This window comes from Colias croceus, chromosome 16 (genome assembly GCF_905220415.1).
Source record: "Colias croceus chromosome 16, ilColCroc2.1".
Taxonomy (NCBI): domain Eukaryota; kingdom Metazoa; phylum Arthropoda; class Insecta; order Lepidoptera; family Pieridae; genus Colias; species Colias croceus.
Window position 1 is genome coordinate 2,357,443 of NC_059552.1, and position 17,742 is coordinate 2,375,184.

Below are 17,742 nucleotides of genomic sequence, written 5' to 3' on the forward strand. Positions count from 1 at the left end.
TTTTATGTAATAATTATATTAAAGAATCATTGTAAACAAATGTTGGTTAACCAAATAAATAAATAAAAAATAATAAACTTAAAATGTTGTTAATTCTAATCCTAATATTTAGTCACTACAAAGTAAAATGTGATTAATTGCTTAAGATCTATGATTGAACTAAAAAGCTATTTTTTAAATTGATTTTTGTCACTTAGTATTCATTACAAAAGTAGAAAATTAAATCTTATATTATATATGTTACCGGATATGTATGAAATCAAGGAATCCTAAGAAATATGTACAATTCCGATACCATTTAGGAAATGTATAAAATATTGTTTAATAAACTATTTAATTCATAGATATCCTAGGAAATGTATAATCTTCCTAGGAATTGTATACAATTCCAATATAGTATCTATTAGGAAATATATAAAATAAATGATTTCTGTAATAAAACACTGTATCGGGTAACAGTCTTACCGTAAAATAATAATAATATGTTCATAATATTATCTTACTAATTAACATTTCTTAAATCAACTTATATTCAATCAAATCAAATTTTCATTTACCGTAAGTAATCAGTCCCCTCGTCCCGCTGTCCCCTTGTACACGTCCCAGTCGGATTGTATAATCCGCCGTATTACAAACGGCCGGCATTTTGTAATATGCCGAAATTCGTCATTTTCCAAAATTTTACAAAAAGAGGTCGTGAGTCGACGGAGCCCCACTTCGTGGGGCTCCTATTTCTATCTGGTTTGAAAAAACACGAACCTAACCTAACCCACCCCCTTCAAAAAGATTACGAATTTTCGGCCCTCCCCCCATCGACCCGCGTACCTTCCAATATCTTAGATGTTTTACATTTCCGATTGCTATTTAGGAAATGTATAGATTTCCTAGGCAATGTGTATAAAATAATTTATTTCACACATTTCCGTGTGATTTTAGGAATTACATACATTTCCTAGGAATTGTATACAATGACGGATTACATACATTTCCGGTAACATATATATAAAAATCTCGTGTCACAATGTTTGTCCTCAATGGACTCCTAAACCACTTAACCGATTATAATAAAATTCATACACCATGTGCAGTTCGATCCAACTTGAGAGATAGGATAGGTTTTATCCCGGAAATCCCTCGGGAACGGGAACCATGCGGGTTTTTCTTTGAAAACGTGGGCGAAGCCGCGGGCGGAAAGCCAGTTTTATCATAATTTCATATTTCAAGGTCAAGGTTAAACAATGTCAATTAACCTTTTGAACGCCAATGACATCTATAGATGTCATGCGCAATCGTGCCCTGTGCGCCAACGACACCTATACATGCCAAGAAACAGATCATAGATAAATACAAAATAAACATATTAAACCTTTACTTTTACGTGTTTTATTTATACAGTTTATGAACTGAATCCCCAGTTATTACATAATTGTACACAGTAAACAAAATTGCCAAGTAGTTATTCAAATATTTGATGACAAAAAATAACTTAATTAATGGCTAAAAAAGCATGTTCTCTCGCGCCAATGACATGTATACGTGCCTACTAGTGATGTAGTGTAATATTCAAGTAACTTCATTAAAATTTCAGCGAAATTACTCTAATTCGCTTAATTTTTGTAATAACTACAAAAAAAATATATAAGCTTAGTCACTGAGAAAAAAGGTAAATACTACATTCTTTGGTATAATACCATATTGTCTATATTGTGGATATTGTTGATTTGAATATTTTCCTTTTCGCCAATCATGCGCATCCCTAGCACAGTATCGATATGCAATCCCTTCTGCGCCATTGACATGAATAGATGTCGGACTGGTGACGTCGTAAGCGCGTGCCGTGTTGTTAAGTGCGGAAAGTTGTAAAAATATTTTATCGAGTAGATATCTACCAATATTATAATCAAATAAGTACAAGGCTATTAATGAGCATAATAATTATATACAATTGTTGATTTTTCATTATTTTTTATTTTATCGTCACAAACACAATGTATGCGTTCTAGCATAATATTTATTGTCCATGTAATGATAAAAATTCGCTTAGACCCAAAATGTATAAATATCTCTAAAAATCTGTAGGTACTTGAAATCTGATGATGATGATGATGAAGTCTAATCAGTGCCTTTATTAGAATATTCTTATGATACAAATTGTCGCTATGTCATATCAAAATATGGTAATTGACCTAAATAGGTACCTACATATAATTAGTATTTGTAATAACTCAAGTATTAAACTAAATGATTGGAAAATAAATATGTAGTTTTAATGCAATTCCCTTTATTTAAAGGTAATAGTTGTTTTGATATTTACAAATAAACACTCCACAATAATACCTATAGTTCATATAAACTTAATAAATAAACTCGATAAGTTATAATAATATACAGCTACACATCCCTAATCAGAAGCGAGAGATTATAAAAAAAAGGATGGTTGCCCGCGCCATTGGCATGTATACATGCCAATGGGGCGTTACTGATAGAGAATAGTGCTGTAACTTGCTGCAATTTTATATGTATTTTTGTATCTCAAAAGGTTGATTTTTTTTGTTGATAGTTGCTATAAATGTGGTCTTAAGTTTTTACAGTAGGAGATGAGGTTAAATAAATATTATTTTTGTGTTATAAGCTGTTTATTCAAATATTCAGACGTGAATTATTATGTTTATCGATAACATTTTGGACTCCCTACTATTTTCAAGGTTATCTCATTGAATTTGTGGCTTGGCGTGGAGGGCACGGCGATGCGTTTTTGCTCTGGCGGTCAAAAGGTTAAAACGTACAAGTCAAATTATGCAGAAATGAAATATATAACGATATAAATTTATAAAGAATAGAAAAAATTCGATCACGAGGCGGGACTCGAACCCGCATCCTTCGCGCCATTCCGGGGCGGATGCTTGACAAACTCAGCCACTCGTGACCCGCCAGAGCAATCGAATTTATTCTATTCTTTCAGTTTTATGTGTCTTAAGGGACACACCGCGTGATCGAATTTTTTCCATTCTTTATAAATTTATATTTATAAAGCATTTGAATGCCATAAAACCTAAAATATAAATTCAACATATATAACGATGTTTAATAATTTATCACCTGTTACAATAATTATTTATACTTACAATATACATTACACATAGCCTTCACATAACTATAACAAATTCTCATGATGTGACAGATAATTTCAAAATAATTCCTACAACATAAAAAAAATATAATGATGGACTGATTAGTGATTTTATTATTCAAAAATTTATATTTATAAACATTTGAATGCTATAAAAACTAAATATCACAATTATATAATATATTCTTAAGCTCATTGACCAGTTTATTTACATTATAGATTTCTAAAATCTCACTATAAAATAGTGGCAGTGTCTATTTTTCGCTCATTGTTTGATATTCACAGGCTTCACCCTTGAGACCTAGCAGCCGACTGAATCTCCCATACAACTTACAAGCGCAAGAGATATTATATAGTTGCGAATACGCCAAAAATTTAGAATAGTGTTTATAAAATCTAATTTTGGTCCTTTCCAATCTTTTTCTATCATATTCATAATTCAATTTCCTTTTCATTAGTTTAAATACGTGTTACAGTCAAAACCCTGAACCAGTCAATATTGACGGTTAATCAGGTTATTGACTGACACCCTTAGTCAATAACCTTATTGGCTGATTTAAAGAGCAGACATTCAGTCAATAATAAAGGTTTTAACCAACGTACTGAATAGATTTTAACACTTAAATCTTTCTGTAATGGGCAAGTAAAACAATAGCATGTAATTGCAAATACATGACAAATTTGATCTTGCAAACCAATTTTACTCCGCTTCGCTGATGGGACTCTCCTTACAAAACAAAATCATGAAATGCCCATTGAAGTGCAATAGGCCCAATTTGTGTCATCAACATTCAACCATTATACCAAATTGGAACCGAATCTCTTGCGTCTTACTGTGTAACATATCGATGATAGGTTTTAGATCAGTATTCCAGCCACGTTGGAGTCCATGCTCTATAACAAAATTCAACAGTACCGAACACGCATGGTCATCTAAATCTGGCCTTATATTAGAGCCGACACTGTTAGAAGCCTTCGCGGTTTCACTCATTGATGAACAAACACTCAGTGCATTTCTGCTGAAGACTTCTGTTAATAATCGTCTAGCTAATGATGGGCAATCTTTCGATACTTGCTGACAGTATTTGAGTTCATCGTAATTGACGTAAACATGGCTTTCAGGTACAAGTTGTACGAGCCCTGGCAGATATGTTGGATACTTCAATGTCCATCTTGAATCATAAGCGTCATATTCCGGTGGTAAAACGAAACGGAACAACTTCATGTGGTTTTTTTTCGGCGTTTTGTTAGCAACATCATTACTATGTTGATCTTGTTTACTAGAACTAGCACTCGCTGTTATTGTAGTGCGTCTTTCTTCAGCCAATACTAGATGTTCCACATCTAGTATTGGGTTGCTCGAAGGAGATGCATTATTAGCTGCGTTTCCCGCTGTGTTAAATTCTTCGACGGCACCCAAAACCTTTTTGTACATCTTGGTAGTATCGTGGATGGAACTCTGTAAAGTGTTGTACATATAAGTCGTATCTTGATAAGTAGAGTGCATTTGAGTAAAGAGGGTATCAAAGTTGTACAACATTTGCTCTAAAATAAATTCGAGATTCATCTGACGGCTCCTTGCATTATTAGCTGCGTTTCCCGCTGTGTTAAATTCTTTGACGGCATCTTTAACCTTACTGTATATCCTGCCAGTATCGTGGACGGAACTCTGTAAGGTGTGGTACATATCAGTCGTATGTTGAAAAGTAGACTGCATTTGAGTAAAGAGGGTAGCAAAGTTGTTCAACATTTGTTGCTCTAAAATAAATTTGAGATTCATCTGACGGCTCCTTCCCGTAAAGTTTTGGGCAGCTGTGGGTCTATCTGCAGAACTTACGTCTTTTACGGGTGAGCTTAAAGTATGTTCGGTTTGATCAGTACGCAGAGTTTTAGACCTTGGTTCAGTACTTTCTTCAGCATGAGAAACAACAGAAGATTTTTCTGCGTGAGAATTTTCCAATTTGCGCAATTTCGAAAACTTTGGTTGTGTATCTGAAATTAAAAATTATTATTATTATTTGGAATGCTTGGAATTTAAATTATGTAGTATTCAAAAATGTATTTACAGTTAAAATTCAATTGTGAACACTGATAAAATAATTTGATTCTCACCTGTTACTTTTGATTTTATTTCAAGCAAAGGTCCATAATAATTTCTCATAGCGATCCAAAATTCTGCTTCATTGTAAGAATCTGAAAAAAAAAATCCTTTTAATTTATGAGATGTTCTGAATCTTAATATACTTCAATAATATAACGCACGATCTATTAACTGATACATTTAATTAAACTCACTTGACTCATGTTTGATAGTGGCCAAATAAAATCTCCACTCATCATGGTATCGCTCTTTCCTCTTCGCGCGATCTCTCGTATCAAAAGGATCTTCGTCTTTAGGGTAAGCAACTGCAACGGTCTTGTCATTCGCCGCTTTGCGTAATACCACCCAAGCGCACGGCACGCACACGTAATCATCAATTTCTTCAAAAGGCCGTGCTATGAAATGAACAACATAGAATGCTGGCTCATTATCACTATTACGTCTCATCTGAAACAGTCAAAAACACTTCCGTAAATTTCAAGTAATTTAATATTGTGAAAACAACATTAGTCGCAATTATTAATCACCAATCTACTCTCTTTAAAATAAAACAGTGGATTTGACTATGATAATTATTAGTTTTAACCTAAAAGTGAAGATAAGATGAGTTAGTTACAAGGAAATTATGATTATCACTAAAAAAATTGTAATTTAAGATGTCTCATTTTTTTTTTCGAATTCATTGATTATTGGCCTTGAAATGTTATTTAAATTAGGTGATTACCAAATTGATTCTTACCTTCTATTTCATCTATGTATCTTTTGTAACAACCAAAACATCGTCACAACTGACGCGTTGTAGCGCTAGCGAAGTGATAGCGAAGCGATTGTCGAACTGTGACCTCTATTTAAACAACTGGTTATACTTATCGCATCGGTCCAGTTGCAGTGGAAGGGGAAAAACGTTACGTATTGCGTAAGCCCTTCCACAGTAGGCAGTAGGATTCAGTTCGTAAACAGTATTTAATTTCACGAAGTGGTTATTACGAAATCCTCAGTAGAGATAAAATTAAAGTAATTAAAGTATTGTATGTAGTATGTTAATTGATTTGTTGACAACTATAGTACTGTTTCGATTTGATATTATTCGGTTGGATCTTCCTAGAAAGTTATTTAATGATATGCTGGAGTAATTGAATCAAGTAATTTTTATAAGGTTTTTATATTTTATTATAGCATAGAGTGATTGTATGTATAAATGAGTCTTGAGTTGGTTTGCAGATAACATATCATGAAACAAAATAATATGAGCATAACAGTCCCTAATAATGTGATAACTTTATCACTGTATAACGTGTTTATGAACTGGTAGCGTAAATTAATAACTTTATACTTTAAGCTAATCAGATAGACGAAAACAGGATGGGTGGACATCCTGTAGCTTTATATAATAATTCATATGTTACAATGATTTTTAAATATAATCTCCTTGATTATTATTAAATATAATATACTTTTTATGTTATTTTTAACACTTTATATTATATTTGTTTGAAGTAATTGTACTTTTTTTAATAGATATGATCGTTGTTATTTTTATTTATATTGCTGATTTTATTTTATTCATTTATATTTTTAAGATGTATACACGATAGTTATTTCAGGGAATATTTTCATTTTGTAGTATATGAAGTTTTAATTTCTTTTTGAATAATCCTGATGATTTTATATGTTTTATATCTGTTGGTAGGCTATTGTATATTTTAACTCCGTCATGAAGTAAATTTTTTGAGCCAATAGCTATAATAGTAGGTATGGTATGGGCTGGATGGATATTTAGGTTGTCACTTGTCAGTACATATATTTTGTGCTAGATTAGAATTTCGCTTCCTCTTAGTTAAAGTGATATCTGTATGTATCATGAATTTCCTTATTAAACAGTTTTCGTATCAGAATACAAGTATTATAGACGTAAATATGCGAAATATCCATTATTTTAGTATCTTTATATTATTTTTTTTTGTTGGAGTGAGATAATTATAGCATAAAAGCGAAAATTTATATTGATGTTCAGTAATAGTGAGCAGCAAAACAATGCACCACGTACCTTAGACATGCTGCAGCACACACACACAATGAATTTACGCCAATTATCCGATTTGCGATACGTGTTTTCAAGAGTTGGCGCTCGCGCATAGCAGATGAGCGGCCCGGTCGAAGGCGGAAGTACAAGTGTCGTGGTGCATGACAGTTGCAAAAAAATTTGACAACCGTTGTTTGCATACTCTATGTCAAACATGGATAATAGACACCACATTCAATTAAATGGTAACGAAACATCCCGCCCACAAATTAACCTATTTATTTGATAAAAAAAAAATTGTTAACATTATTTGTTGCAAATTGAATTCTCTACAACTTTGGTGCAGTAACTTTTTGTCGTAGAACTATAAATAACAAAGTTATAAGCGAAAATGCTCAGAAATTAGAGATGTTTATATTTTTCAATAAAACTTTATTTTATCATTTAACGAAGAAATGATATCCGTATGCAAGGGTAGAACTGTCACAAAACCCATGTAGCTCATACGATACAGCATCCATGCAGGTAAGTTGCCGAGGAATTAAAAGCTCACTCGAAATATTAAGTTGAGTGCGATGTTTGTTCCATGTGTTGATGATCTCGGTCCCATCCAACGCCAAGAATCCACAACTTCTGAATTAAACATTTTGACCGAATTGTGAAGGGAGATAGAAAACCTAACGGATCGAGAACCCTAGCGACTTCACTAAGGATTTACACGCATTTATTTAACGTTTAGTACACGACCGATAAGTAGATTCAGTTTCGAAAAGGAACGTATCTGTGGATGGATTTTATCGTTATTAAATAACCCAAAACCTATTAAGGAAGAATTGCTGGTTATCTCGATTTATGTTGATATATGTTGCGGAAACCCTAAGATCACTTTTAATTAAATCGGGAAGGTAAGGCTCAATGTATGGCTTTTTAGCTGTATCCTATCGTTTGTGGTATTTTGATTCTTACCCTTTGTTACTTAATGAAATTGTGTACTTACGGTGCTTTTGTATTACAGGAACGTGTTTACTTACGTAATAAAATTTAAGGTTATTGAGAATTTCTGAGCAAATGCGTAGAGGTTGGTTCCGTTATTTGCGTTCATATGTAGTTAGAATTATTCAAGCCATGGTACATCACTTAATACAATAGGTATTACTGTTTAAATAAGTGTGTATGTCTCAAAGTGAGTGTAGGTATGAGAAAGATCAAAATAGAGAGATGTGTGTATATATTCTATTGTTTTTAAAATGTGTTTGATAACATCTATATACATATATAAAAGAAAGTCGTGTTAGTTACTCCACTTATAACTCAAGAACGGCTGAACCGATTTAGTATACCCCCCTTACTTCTATCTCTAAAAGTAATCATCCCGTATGGTTTTCTCCTGCTCTCATAAATTGCCTTAGAGAAAAGTATAAGTACCATAAGCTATTTAAAAAATACGCCAATCCGCGCGATTACGATACTTTTGCCTTACTGCGGACGAGAGCTAAATCTCTAATGAAAATTTGCTACACTGCCTTTGTTACATCCATAGAGAACGAGATAGGTTCTAACATAAAAGCCTTCTGGAGGTTTGTGAATTCAAAGAAGGATACTACTACGTACCCTAACATTATGAAATTCGAGGATCTGATGGCATCTGGCAGTCAAGAAATATGTGATCTTCTGGCCAAGTATTTTAGCTCTGTGTACGAGGAGTCGGAGACAAATATCGACACAAATTTAGGTACCAGTGTTACTACAGATTGTCTTCAGGAGATCACACTGACAGATAACGAAGTCAGATTAAAATTGAAACAGTTAGATCCTAACAAAGGCATGGGCCCAGATGGTATTCCTGCAAAACTATTTAAAACGTGTGCAGTGGAACTTTGTAAACCTCTCCGAATAATATACAACATGTCATTGAAGACTGGAATTTTCCCTAAAGAATGGAAAAAAGCGCATGTGGTTCCTATACATAAGTCGGGTGATCGCTCTGACTGTGCAAATTACCGACCTATCAGTCTTTTATCGACAACAGCCAAGGTGTTTGAATCACTTGCCTACGACCAAATCTATAGCCATATAAAATCTCTAATTTCCGATAATCAACACGGATTTGTCAGGGGGAGATCGACCATCAGTAATCTCCTTATTTTCAAAAACTACATTTGCTCCTCATTTGCTAAACGCGGTCAAGTCGACTGCATCTATACCGACTTTAAAAAGGCATTTGATAAGGTCCATCACGAAGTTCTTTGCAACAAAATATCTTCATTTGGCATACACGGAAACCTTTTTCGCTGGATAAAGTCGTACTTAACGAAACGAAGTCAGATAGTTGTGATTGGTGGTCATAAATCCTCACCTTTTTTTGCCTATTCTGGAGTACCGCAAGGTTCTCATTTAGGTCCCTTATTTTTCATAATGTTTATTAACGACCTTGCTCAAACCCTCAACTGTCCTTGCTTACTTTATGCTGATGACCTAAAGATTTTTAACACTATTGTATCTACAGATGACTGTCATAAACTACAAACGGACCTCAATACTTTACTGCAATGGTGCAAGAACAATAGAATGTTTCTCAACCTTGATAAATGTTTTAGTATATCTTTCACCAATAAAAGTAAAAATATTATGAATTTTCAATACAAATTAAATGATCATGTTTTACAAAATAAATGCGTTGCTAAAGATTTAGGTATACTTTTTGACCAAAAACTGTCATTCCGTGACCACTATGATCAGATGATTGGAAAAGCGCTCCGTATATTGGGTTTTATTTCTAGATTTTCAAAGGAATTTCTCAGACCATCTACATTTATTTACCTTTATAATACTCTGGTACGCACGAATCTGGAATATGGGTCAATCATTTGGTCACCTTACTACCACATTCATAATGACCGTATCGAGAGAGTACAGAAAAAAGCACTTCGATTGGTAAACTACAGATTTAACGCAGGAGACAAAATATCCTATGAAGATAAATTGGAGATGTTTAAGGTCACGAAACTTTCAACGCGCCGACAGTACCAGGATCTTATATTTCTTCATCATATTATACACTTTCATATTGACTGTCCAACTCTGCTCTCACTTCTTAATTTTAACATAAAACCTAATCCCAGACACCCTTCTCTCTTCTGCATAAATGTTTTAAAAAATAATACTTCTTTCTATAATCCCATGGTCCGTATGTGTCGCCTGTATAATGATTTGACTTCGCGTAAGCCTAACACAGAACTTGACGTATTTGATCCAAAACTGGGTAAATTTAAAAATCAAGTCAAAACCGTGCTCAAGTTCTATGATAATTTAAAATTTAACTTTCATAGTTCTGTTTATTAGACATAATTTATTGTTATTTAACTACTGTGATGAAATGTAATGAACTTTATGTGATTGTATGTAATGTAGGTATTTATTGACTTAACTGTATTTTATATTTTATGTGATTGAATGTAATGTGGGTATTTATTGAATTAACTGTATTTTATGTGATTGAATGTAATGTAGGTACTTATTGACTTAACTGTATTTTATGTGATTGAATGTAATGTAGGTATTTATTGACTTAACTGTATTTTATGTGATTGAATGTAATGTAGGTATTTGAAATGAAATGAAATGAAATGAATCTATGAATTGTGCTAAATAATATAATTTTTAATATATTTTTTTTTTAACCTCAATTGTGCTGTGTACACACAATTTGGCTGGCATTTTACCGCAACATGATTGTGATTAAACTTGTGTATAATTCGTCAAAATTGTCAGCTGTGATGTGTACCTATTTAAATAAATAAATAAATAAGCTGAAAATTGGCAGGGAGGTAGTTTAGAGCCAGGAGAAGGACATAGGATACTAAATATGTACCATGGGCGAAGCCGGGGCGGACCACTAGTATTAACATAAAAACTAAACTTATTTTAACAAATAAAAACTAAACATTTAACAATATTTTGTAATTCCATTATTTTGTTAAAACAACTCTCAAAGAGAAATTTGAATAAATTTAACTATTTTCGCAAAGGCTTTCGCATGATAAATTAATTAACATATTGATAAACGATTTCACAATTACAGTATTAGGTAGTAGGATGTAACGATCATCCGCGTGTATCATTGTTATTAATACCGAGTATACTATACAGGTCTATGAAGTTCCTGTAATGTACTCAATCAAATTAATTGTCCAACACGGATTGCCTCGATTTATATAATTGTGACCGATAACACAACGAAACATCTGTGTCCCTCATAACTTGCTGTATTTATAGTTTGCAATGGTGTTTGTGGTTTTAATACAATTTATTGATAAGTTAATGTATTGGGATTTTCCTTAAAATGATATTTGTGAGTTGGCTCGATTGGGTGGAGCCTACCAGTGCAAGATGATAAATATTTGTCAGTATTAGGTATGATTAAGACAAATGCTACAACATTTGTGTAGGTGTTGTAAAATAAATACACATTGCGATTAACTTCCTTTAAAGATTTTGTAAGTACCAATTCATAATGTAGTAGGTATTTGAATGTGTTAATTTGCCAACCCATACAAAGCTTTTAGCCATTTTTTCCGTATAATTTACGAATAAGGTTAGTAAGAATACAAAGGCATTTAAATCTTTCAATTAAATCACGTTTAACCTAATCTCAAGAAACCCATAACATAATAGGGTATCAGCTTAGCTAACGAGTCCTATCCCGGGCAAAGTAAAGCAATATAACAGGCTTGTCCTGGATATTGCCCCATAATGTCCGCTGTCTTAATTTATGCAGTTTAAACATACGGTGGAGCATGGTATATCAGTTTTATATAGCCCTGGATGGGACTTTTTTGGAAGCTTTTTCAAAAACGGTATTGTCGTTTCGTTTTATTGAAGACTGCTATGCTAATGCTTATAGATGGGTGTAAATAAGCGTTAGTTGTTTCCCTTTTTATGTTTTATAGTATACGAAAACATGTTTCATTAATTGATTGGTAACCATACAAGAGTACAATTTTATGATGATCAATTATTACTTCTTAGTTATTTTGATTTGAGCTGATTCTGGAGAATAATTCTTCATACCTATAAGAATAAGTTTTGTTTTACATAGTGAAAGATAACAGAACTTTATTTATGGTAAACGATTAGGTCATAATATATAAATATATGCCATATATGCTATGAATTTTTCCTTTTGTTTTAATATTATGATATGATTGTAAAATTTGTAATGGTACTTAAAACTGTTAAATAAATAAATAAATACACGTATGTTCCTTCCAGAATTTATATATTAAGGGAGATAACGAAGTGGCAACGAGTGGGAAAACTTGGCAATTTATTATCATACTTTCTGCGAGTTTTATCTTAAACATTATGCGGTATAAGCTGACACATTTTTAGGGCAGCTGATGTTTTAAGTTCGAGATTAAAATTTCAACTAATTAAAGATTGATATAAATTTTTGGAATTTGTTTTTATCTTGTTTCATTTCAAACGAAAATAATTAACGTTGCATAGATAGCTTCTATTTTTGCTTTCATTTTGTACAAATACATTTTGTTCTATATGCTAAATAAACTAAACACTTTGCTGTTCTTCTGCGAACTGCCCTTGCTTTTAAGTAATATAGATTATTATGAGGAAAGAGTAAACGCTTATAACAAACACATTGCGTCTCACTGGTCGTAGACAAACATTGAAATGAGTATAAATTAAAACTGCTCTAAAAATAACTATTACATAAGTTGGTATAAGTACATATACCTACCTCTATTCAAAACAAACGCGTATTTCACATACAAGAACATATTAAATTATAGCAATTCTTTAGAGAAAATTACACCAGCTAATTATATTGCGCAGGTTGACAAATTCTATAACTCCTTATTACGTTCCCAACTCTGCTTTCAATGGATTCACTAATTATACATTTGAACATAAGTTGTGTTGAACTTCTCCTATCTATACGTATGGGAAAGATTGTTGACGGAATTTGCATGTCAATAGCTTGCCACATAGCAATCAAGGATTTGGGGTACAGTTGCCTTTAATAATATTAACATGCTAACTTTTGTGCCGCGTTTCTGCCGTTTCTTGAAAGGTCGTGCGAGATGTGTAGCAATTTTGTGAATGCATTATTTTAAACATTGTTTCTCTTTTTTTCTGGTCGGTTCAGTTGAATAATAAAGGAAAAATTGAAGGTGGAAACAATAGAAAGAAAATATTTTATACGTTATGGACGGTCCGAAATGTTGAACGGAAAAACACAAAATATTTGAACGGTTAGACATTTTTTGTGCCCACGTCGCTGTATAAATACAAATAGCGATACCTCGAGGGGATCATACAAATCCATACTAATATTATAAATGCGAAAGTAACTCTGTCTGTCTGTCTGTCTGTTACTCAATCACGCCTAAACTACTGAACCAATTTGCATGAAATTTGGTATAGAGCTATTTTGATACCCGAGAAAGGACATAGGCTACTTTTTACCCCGGGAAATAGGATAGGTTTTATCCCGTTAATCCCACGGGAACGGGAACTATGCGGGTTTTTCTTTGACTGGGCGGGCGAAGCTGCGGGTGGAAAGCTAGTACTACTATATAGTAGTATGGCAATATATAAATTAAATTATAACAAATATTTGGTTATTTGTTCTCTTGGAGTGATTTATTTAGGTGCTTTAGATCGCGTCATCACGCAGGCAAGAAAAATAAATAATAATAATCAAAGATTTTAAATTGTAATATTAAGTATTTTTCACAAATAAAAAAAAAACACCGATAAAAGTCTTTATGTTAAATCTTTAACTAGTGTATTGCGATCATTTTTTTTATTTAGTTATTACATTAGCATGAGCATGCTTTCATAATGAGAAGCTAATTTCAAAATGAGGTACAACATTAGGTACTCTGAGTCTAAACTGAAATTTAACATTAATTGGTATTATTATTTGGAAGACCCTCAAGTGTAAGTGTGACTTTATACTATTTGTCGTTGCAAACGAGACAATAAAGTCTATGTATGGCCTACTTTTAAAACTCTCCTGGCGCTACAGCACATCGTCATCCAAATTTTAATGCTCTCAACAACTAGTATCGATCAAAGTCATTCAAATTACACCTCAAGCTCTAAGAGCTTAAGGTAGTATTTAGCAGCTACGTATAAAATTACATAATACGCAATATCCTACAATATGCAATCACACTCTACATCCAATCATTCATGCATAGATTCGACAAGATGACATGCATCAACGCACCTAGAGACGAAGCAGTAATATTGTTATCTATTTGTTAATAACGTCTGATCCATCGTGATTAAATATTCATTTATACCCTTGTCACAGATAATTACTATTCTCTATTACCTTAGTGAATCAGTGCTTAACTTTGACGCTATATTTGAATAAATATTTCAGAGTAAAGCTGGCTGAATAATATAAAAATATAGTATTGCATCCGTATAATAAATTCCCGTAACAACTTGTCATTTGATATTACAGAGGAATAAAAATAAAACTGTAGTATCGGGAAGTGTTCAATATCGTAACAAACGGACAGATAAAGTAACACAAGGGTCTAACAATCGGCTTTAAAACTGAACTCGAAAGATAACGACCTCCTTTGCCAACTACAACTTTACTTGTTAGTAACAAACTGCTATACGATAGTTCTGTTCCCGCGTTTTTAATGTGATAGTTCTTATGGTTTCCCGCGCTTTTTCTGTCAGCGCCATGTTGCATTTGTTTACATACAAAACACTTCCCGTAAATCGTATCGTCTATCAATTTTCTGCAAATACACTTCAAATACATTTTATATTTTTTTCATTTAAAAGTAAAATCAATTCTAGTATCGTTTCAACTGTAACATATTTCAAGGCTATGGCAGTCAGGAAAATTATTACATCACGATTATAATTCAAGTAAATGAGGAAACAACAATATTGAATATCCAAACTGTATGGCTTAATTAAGTAATAAATCTTTCTGATTGGAGATAAATGAAGTCGCTTGTTATGCGGAAGATAGCGATACATTACCCATTGATTGAGGTCTTATTTTATTAAACATTTCATTTTCCTCACCGTATGTGGAATATTTTTGGCTAATGCATCCGGCAAATCGGTTCGTGAGCTCAATACGAAATTGGGCAAATGTAGCAAACGATTTTCGATTGCTACTTATGTATATATTTTTCAATTGATGAGATGTATTTTTGATGTGGATTTGTCAGCTTTCTAGAGATTAAATAAATCAATTGGTAGAGAAAATAAAATTAGCTATGATACTTTTCATAACCAGGAGTGATCCCAAGTTCCTGAATATCTTCAATACTATTTTTATTTTCTACCAAATATAGCTAAGGATAATATATTTATTATAAAGTAATTGGTAACGAGTAACGACCCATGAACAAGAGCTTCGATGTGCAACGATACCGACTATTTAGCTTAGCTATTCAGTAATCAGTGGTATACGTTATTATTATTACGTTATTTATTTTCCAAAATTTCTCAACTTTGAACAATTAACATGCTAATAAAGAGTTCCCGAACACCAAAACAATTTACCCCTAAATAGCACTACAAAATAATCAGCAGTAATTGATCCTGTAATATCATCATCCACATGGCTTGTTATTGGCGGTATGACTTATACCGAAGGCACTGACGTCGTGGTAAAATTTGCATAACAGCCAATCAGTGATTTGCCCCTTGCGACACTTCTATTACCATAAATGGCCTGGAGGTAAAAACGATGAAGTTTGCTTACCAATACCAGTTTTGTATGTTATTATCTATGTGGTGCTGTGGTTTATTTTTAAGTCGGTGTTTGGGTTTCGAGCTTCAATAAGTGAGCTTATTACCTAAATGATCTACTTTGATAGGAGACAGTTTTATTTGCCCAACTAATTTATCTTAAGAAGTTCTCGTAACGTAAAAATAAATAGTTAAAATGAAAATATTTAATAGTTAGTCAATGTTTATATTTTGTAATTGTATTATAATAAGATTATCGAGTCTTTTAGATGCGAACAAAGTTTTGTAATTGATGATGAATTGATGCAAATAATAAATAATGAAAATGGTAGGTATTATATCAGAATATAAAACTTTATAATACCCATATTAATCATAGAAGCTGAGTGCCATAGCAAGTTTATGTATAAAATGGCGACGCGGGGTAAAATAGGTACAAAATAAAATTGTTTGGATTAAGGCCGCCATGTTTAGAAAAAGTTTTAAATTGAGATTTTTCTCAGCGAAAATTACTCTCTAACACATAACTTAAAAGGCTTTTTTATCAAACTCATTTCGTCGTATAACGATTTTGCTGAAAACAGAGCCATAAAAATGCAAAATTTAACCATTTTTTGTTTCACTGTGAGTCACTGAGGGTCATTAACCAAAGCCTCGTTATGTGTTGTAATTTATTTTGTTATATTTTATTTCAAAATAGTTTTGGAATATAATTTAATCCAGCTAGTTGCCATACAGATTAGTGGTTTCTTTCTATGGAACCCGATAGCCATTAATTGTTATTGGAAATCTTAATATATATAAATCTCGTGTCACAATGTTTGTCCTCAATGGACTCCTGAACCACTAAACCGATTATAATAAAATTCGCACACCATGTGCAGTTCGATCCAACTTGAGAGATAGGATAGTTTTTATGAAGAAAAATTTAAACATGTAGGTACCACGGGCGAAGCCGGGGCGAACCGCTAGTATTGATATAGTTTGTAGCTATGTTGCCATCATGCAATATAAAATTCTATTTGTTTAAAACACGAATATGATGTTTTATCGTATATCTACTGAACATTTTCCCGCCTTTTATTATTTCAATCTATACTGCCTAATCGATGTTATCTTTTGTGATACCTACATGTAAAATATCTTCTAAATTATCATCATTTCAATTGTCATACCTTAACAGTTACAAATGTACACATTTATTGCCAAAATATTTTAGAATTTTACCAAACAAGATTGCATAAATATTTAAAAACGTCAGCTGTATCAATCAGTTAAACGGATGGTTATTGATATATGCAATAAATGATCCTGCTAACAAAGTACTGACCTAACGTGACGTCATAAATCATATGTAATAGACGTGAAGACGGACACCGAGGATGCTGCAAGAAGTTCCTATTGGCAAGCTTAGAAGAAAATGATGCATCTATATTCTGCCTTTGGAAGATTTCTTAAATAGAATGTTTAGTACAGAAATTTTTGATGGACATTTTTTTCTTATCCTATGATCTACGTCCTGATAAACAATTAAGCGAATTATACTTTTTATTGCGAAAGTTTCATAAATATCACAATATTCAGTAGCTGAGCAATGCCGAAAATTAAACATACCACAAAATGTTCGTATTTAAGTTTTATTTTCAGGTGAGCGTAGTTCATAAAAATCTAAAAAAGCATAATTCCCTAACCAAGTTTCTAAATGCAGATGTGAATTGCATTCACTAATTG

At 32.6% G+C, this 17,742-nt stretch overlaps 1 protein-coding gene across 2 annotated transcripts; it reads right to left on the reverse strand.

Moving 5' to 3' along the window:
• Nucleotides 1–3,757: 3,757 nt before the first annotated feature.
• LOC123698338 lies at nt 3,758–7,385 on the reverse strand. 2 transcript variants are annotated; one of them, XM_045644932.1, is made up of 4 exons: nt 7,279–7,385; nt 5,426–5,678; nt 5,243–5,323; nt 3,758–5,122 (listed from the first exon to the last, which is right to left on the reverse strand). In XM_045644932.1, the coding sequence occupies exons 1-4, from the start codon at nt 7,285–7,287 to the stop codon at nt 3,915–3,917; spliced, it is 1,551 nt and encodes a 516-aa protein (XP_045500888.1). In that variant the 5' UTR covers nt 7,288–7,385; the 3' UTR covers nt 3,758–3,914. The 2 variants fall into 2 exon arrangements, with proteins under 2 accessions (XP_045500888.1, XP_045500889.1); XM_045644933.1 differs by lacking the exon at nt 7,279–7,385 and adding an exon at nt 5,971–6,089.
• Between the last annotated feature and the right edge of the window lie 10,357 nt (nt 7,386–17,742).

What these genes read in the sequence shown, in the direction of transcription:
- LOC123698338 (XM_045644932.1), bottom strand. An exon ending in CACTATCAAACATGAGTCAA is followed by an intron (nt 5,324 to 5,425) that starts GTGAGTTTAATT and finishes TTTTTTTTTCAG; the next exon opens with ATTCTTACAATGAAGCAGAA. An exon ending in AATAAAATCAAAAGTAACAG is followed by an intron (nt 5,123 to 5,242) that starts GTGAGAATCAAA and finishes TTTTAATTTCAG; the next exon opens with ATACACAACCAAAGTTTTCG.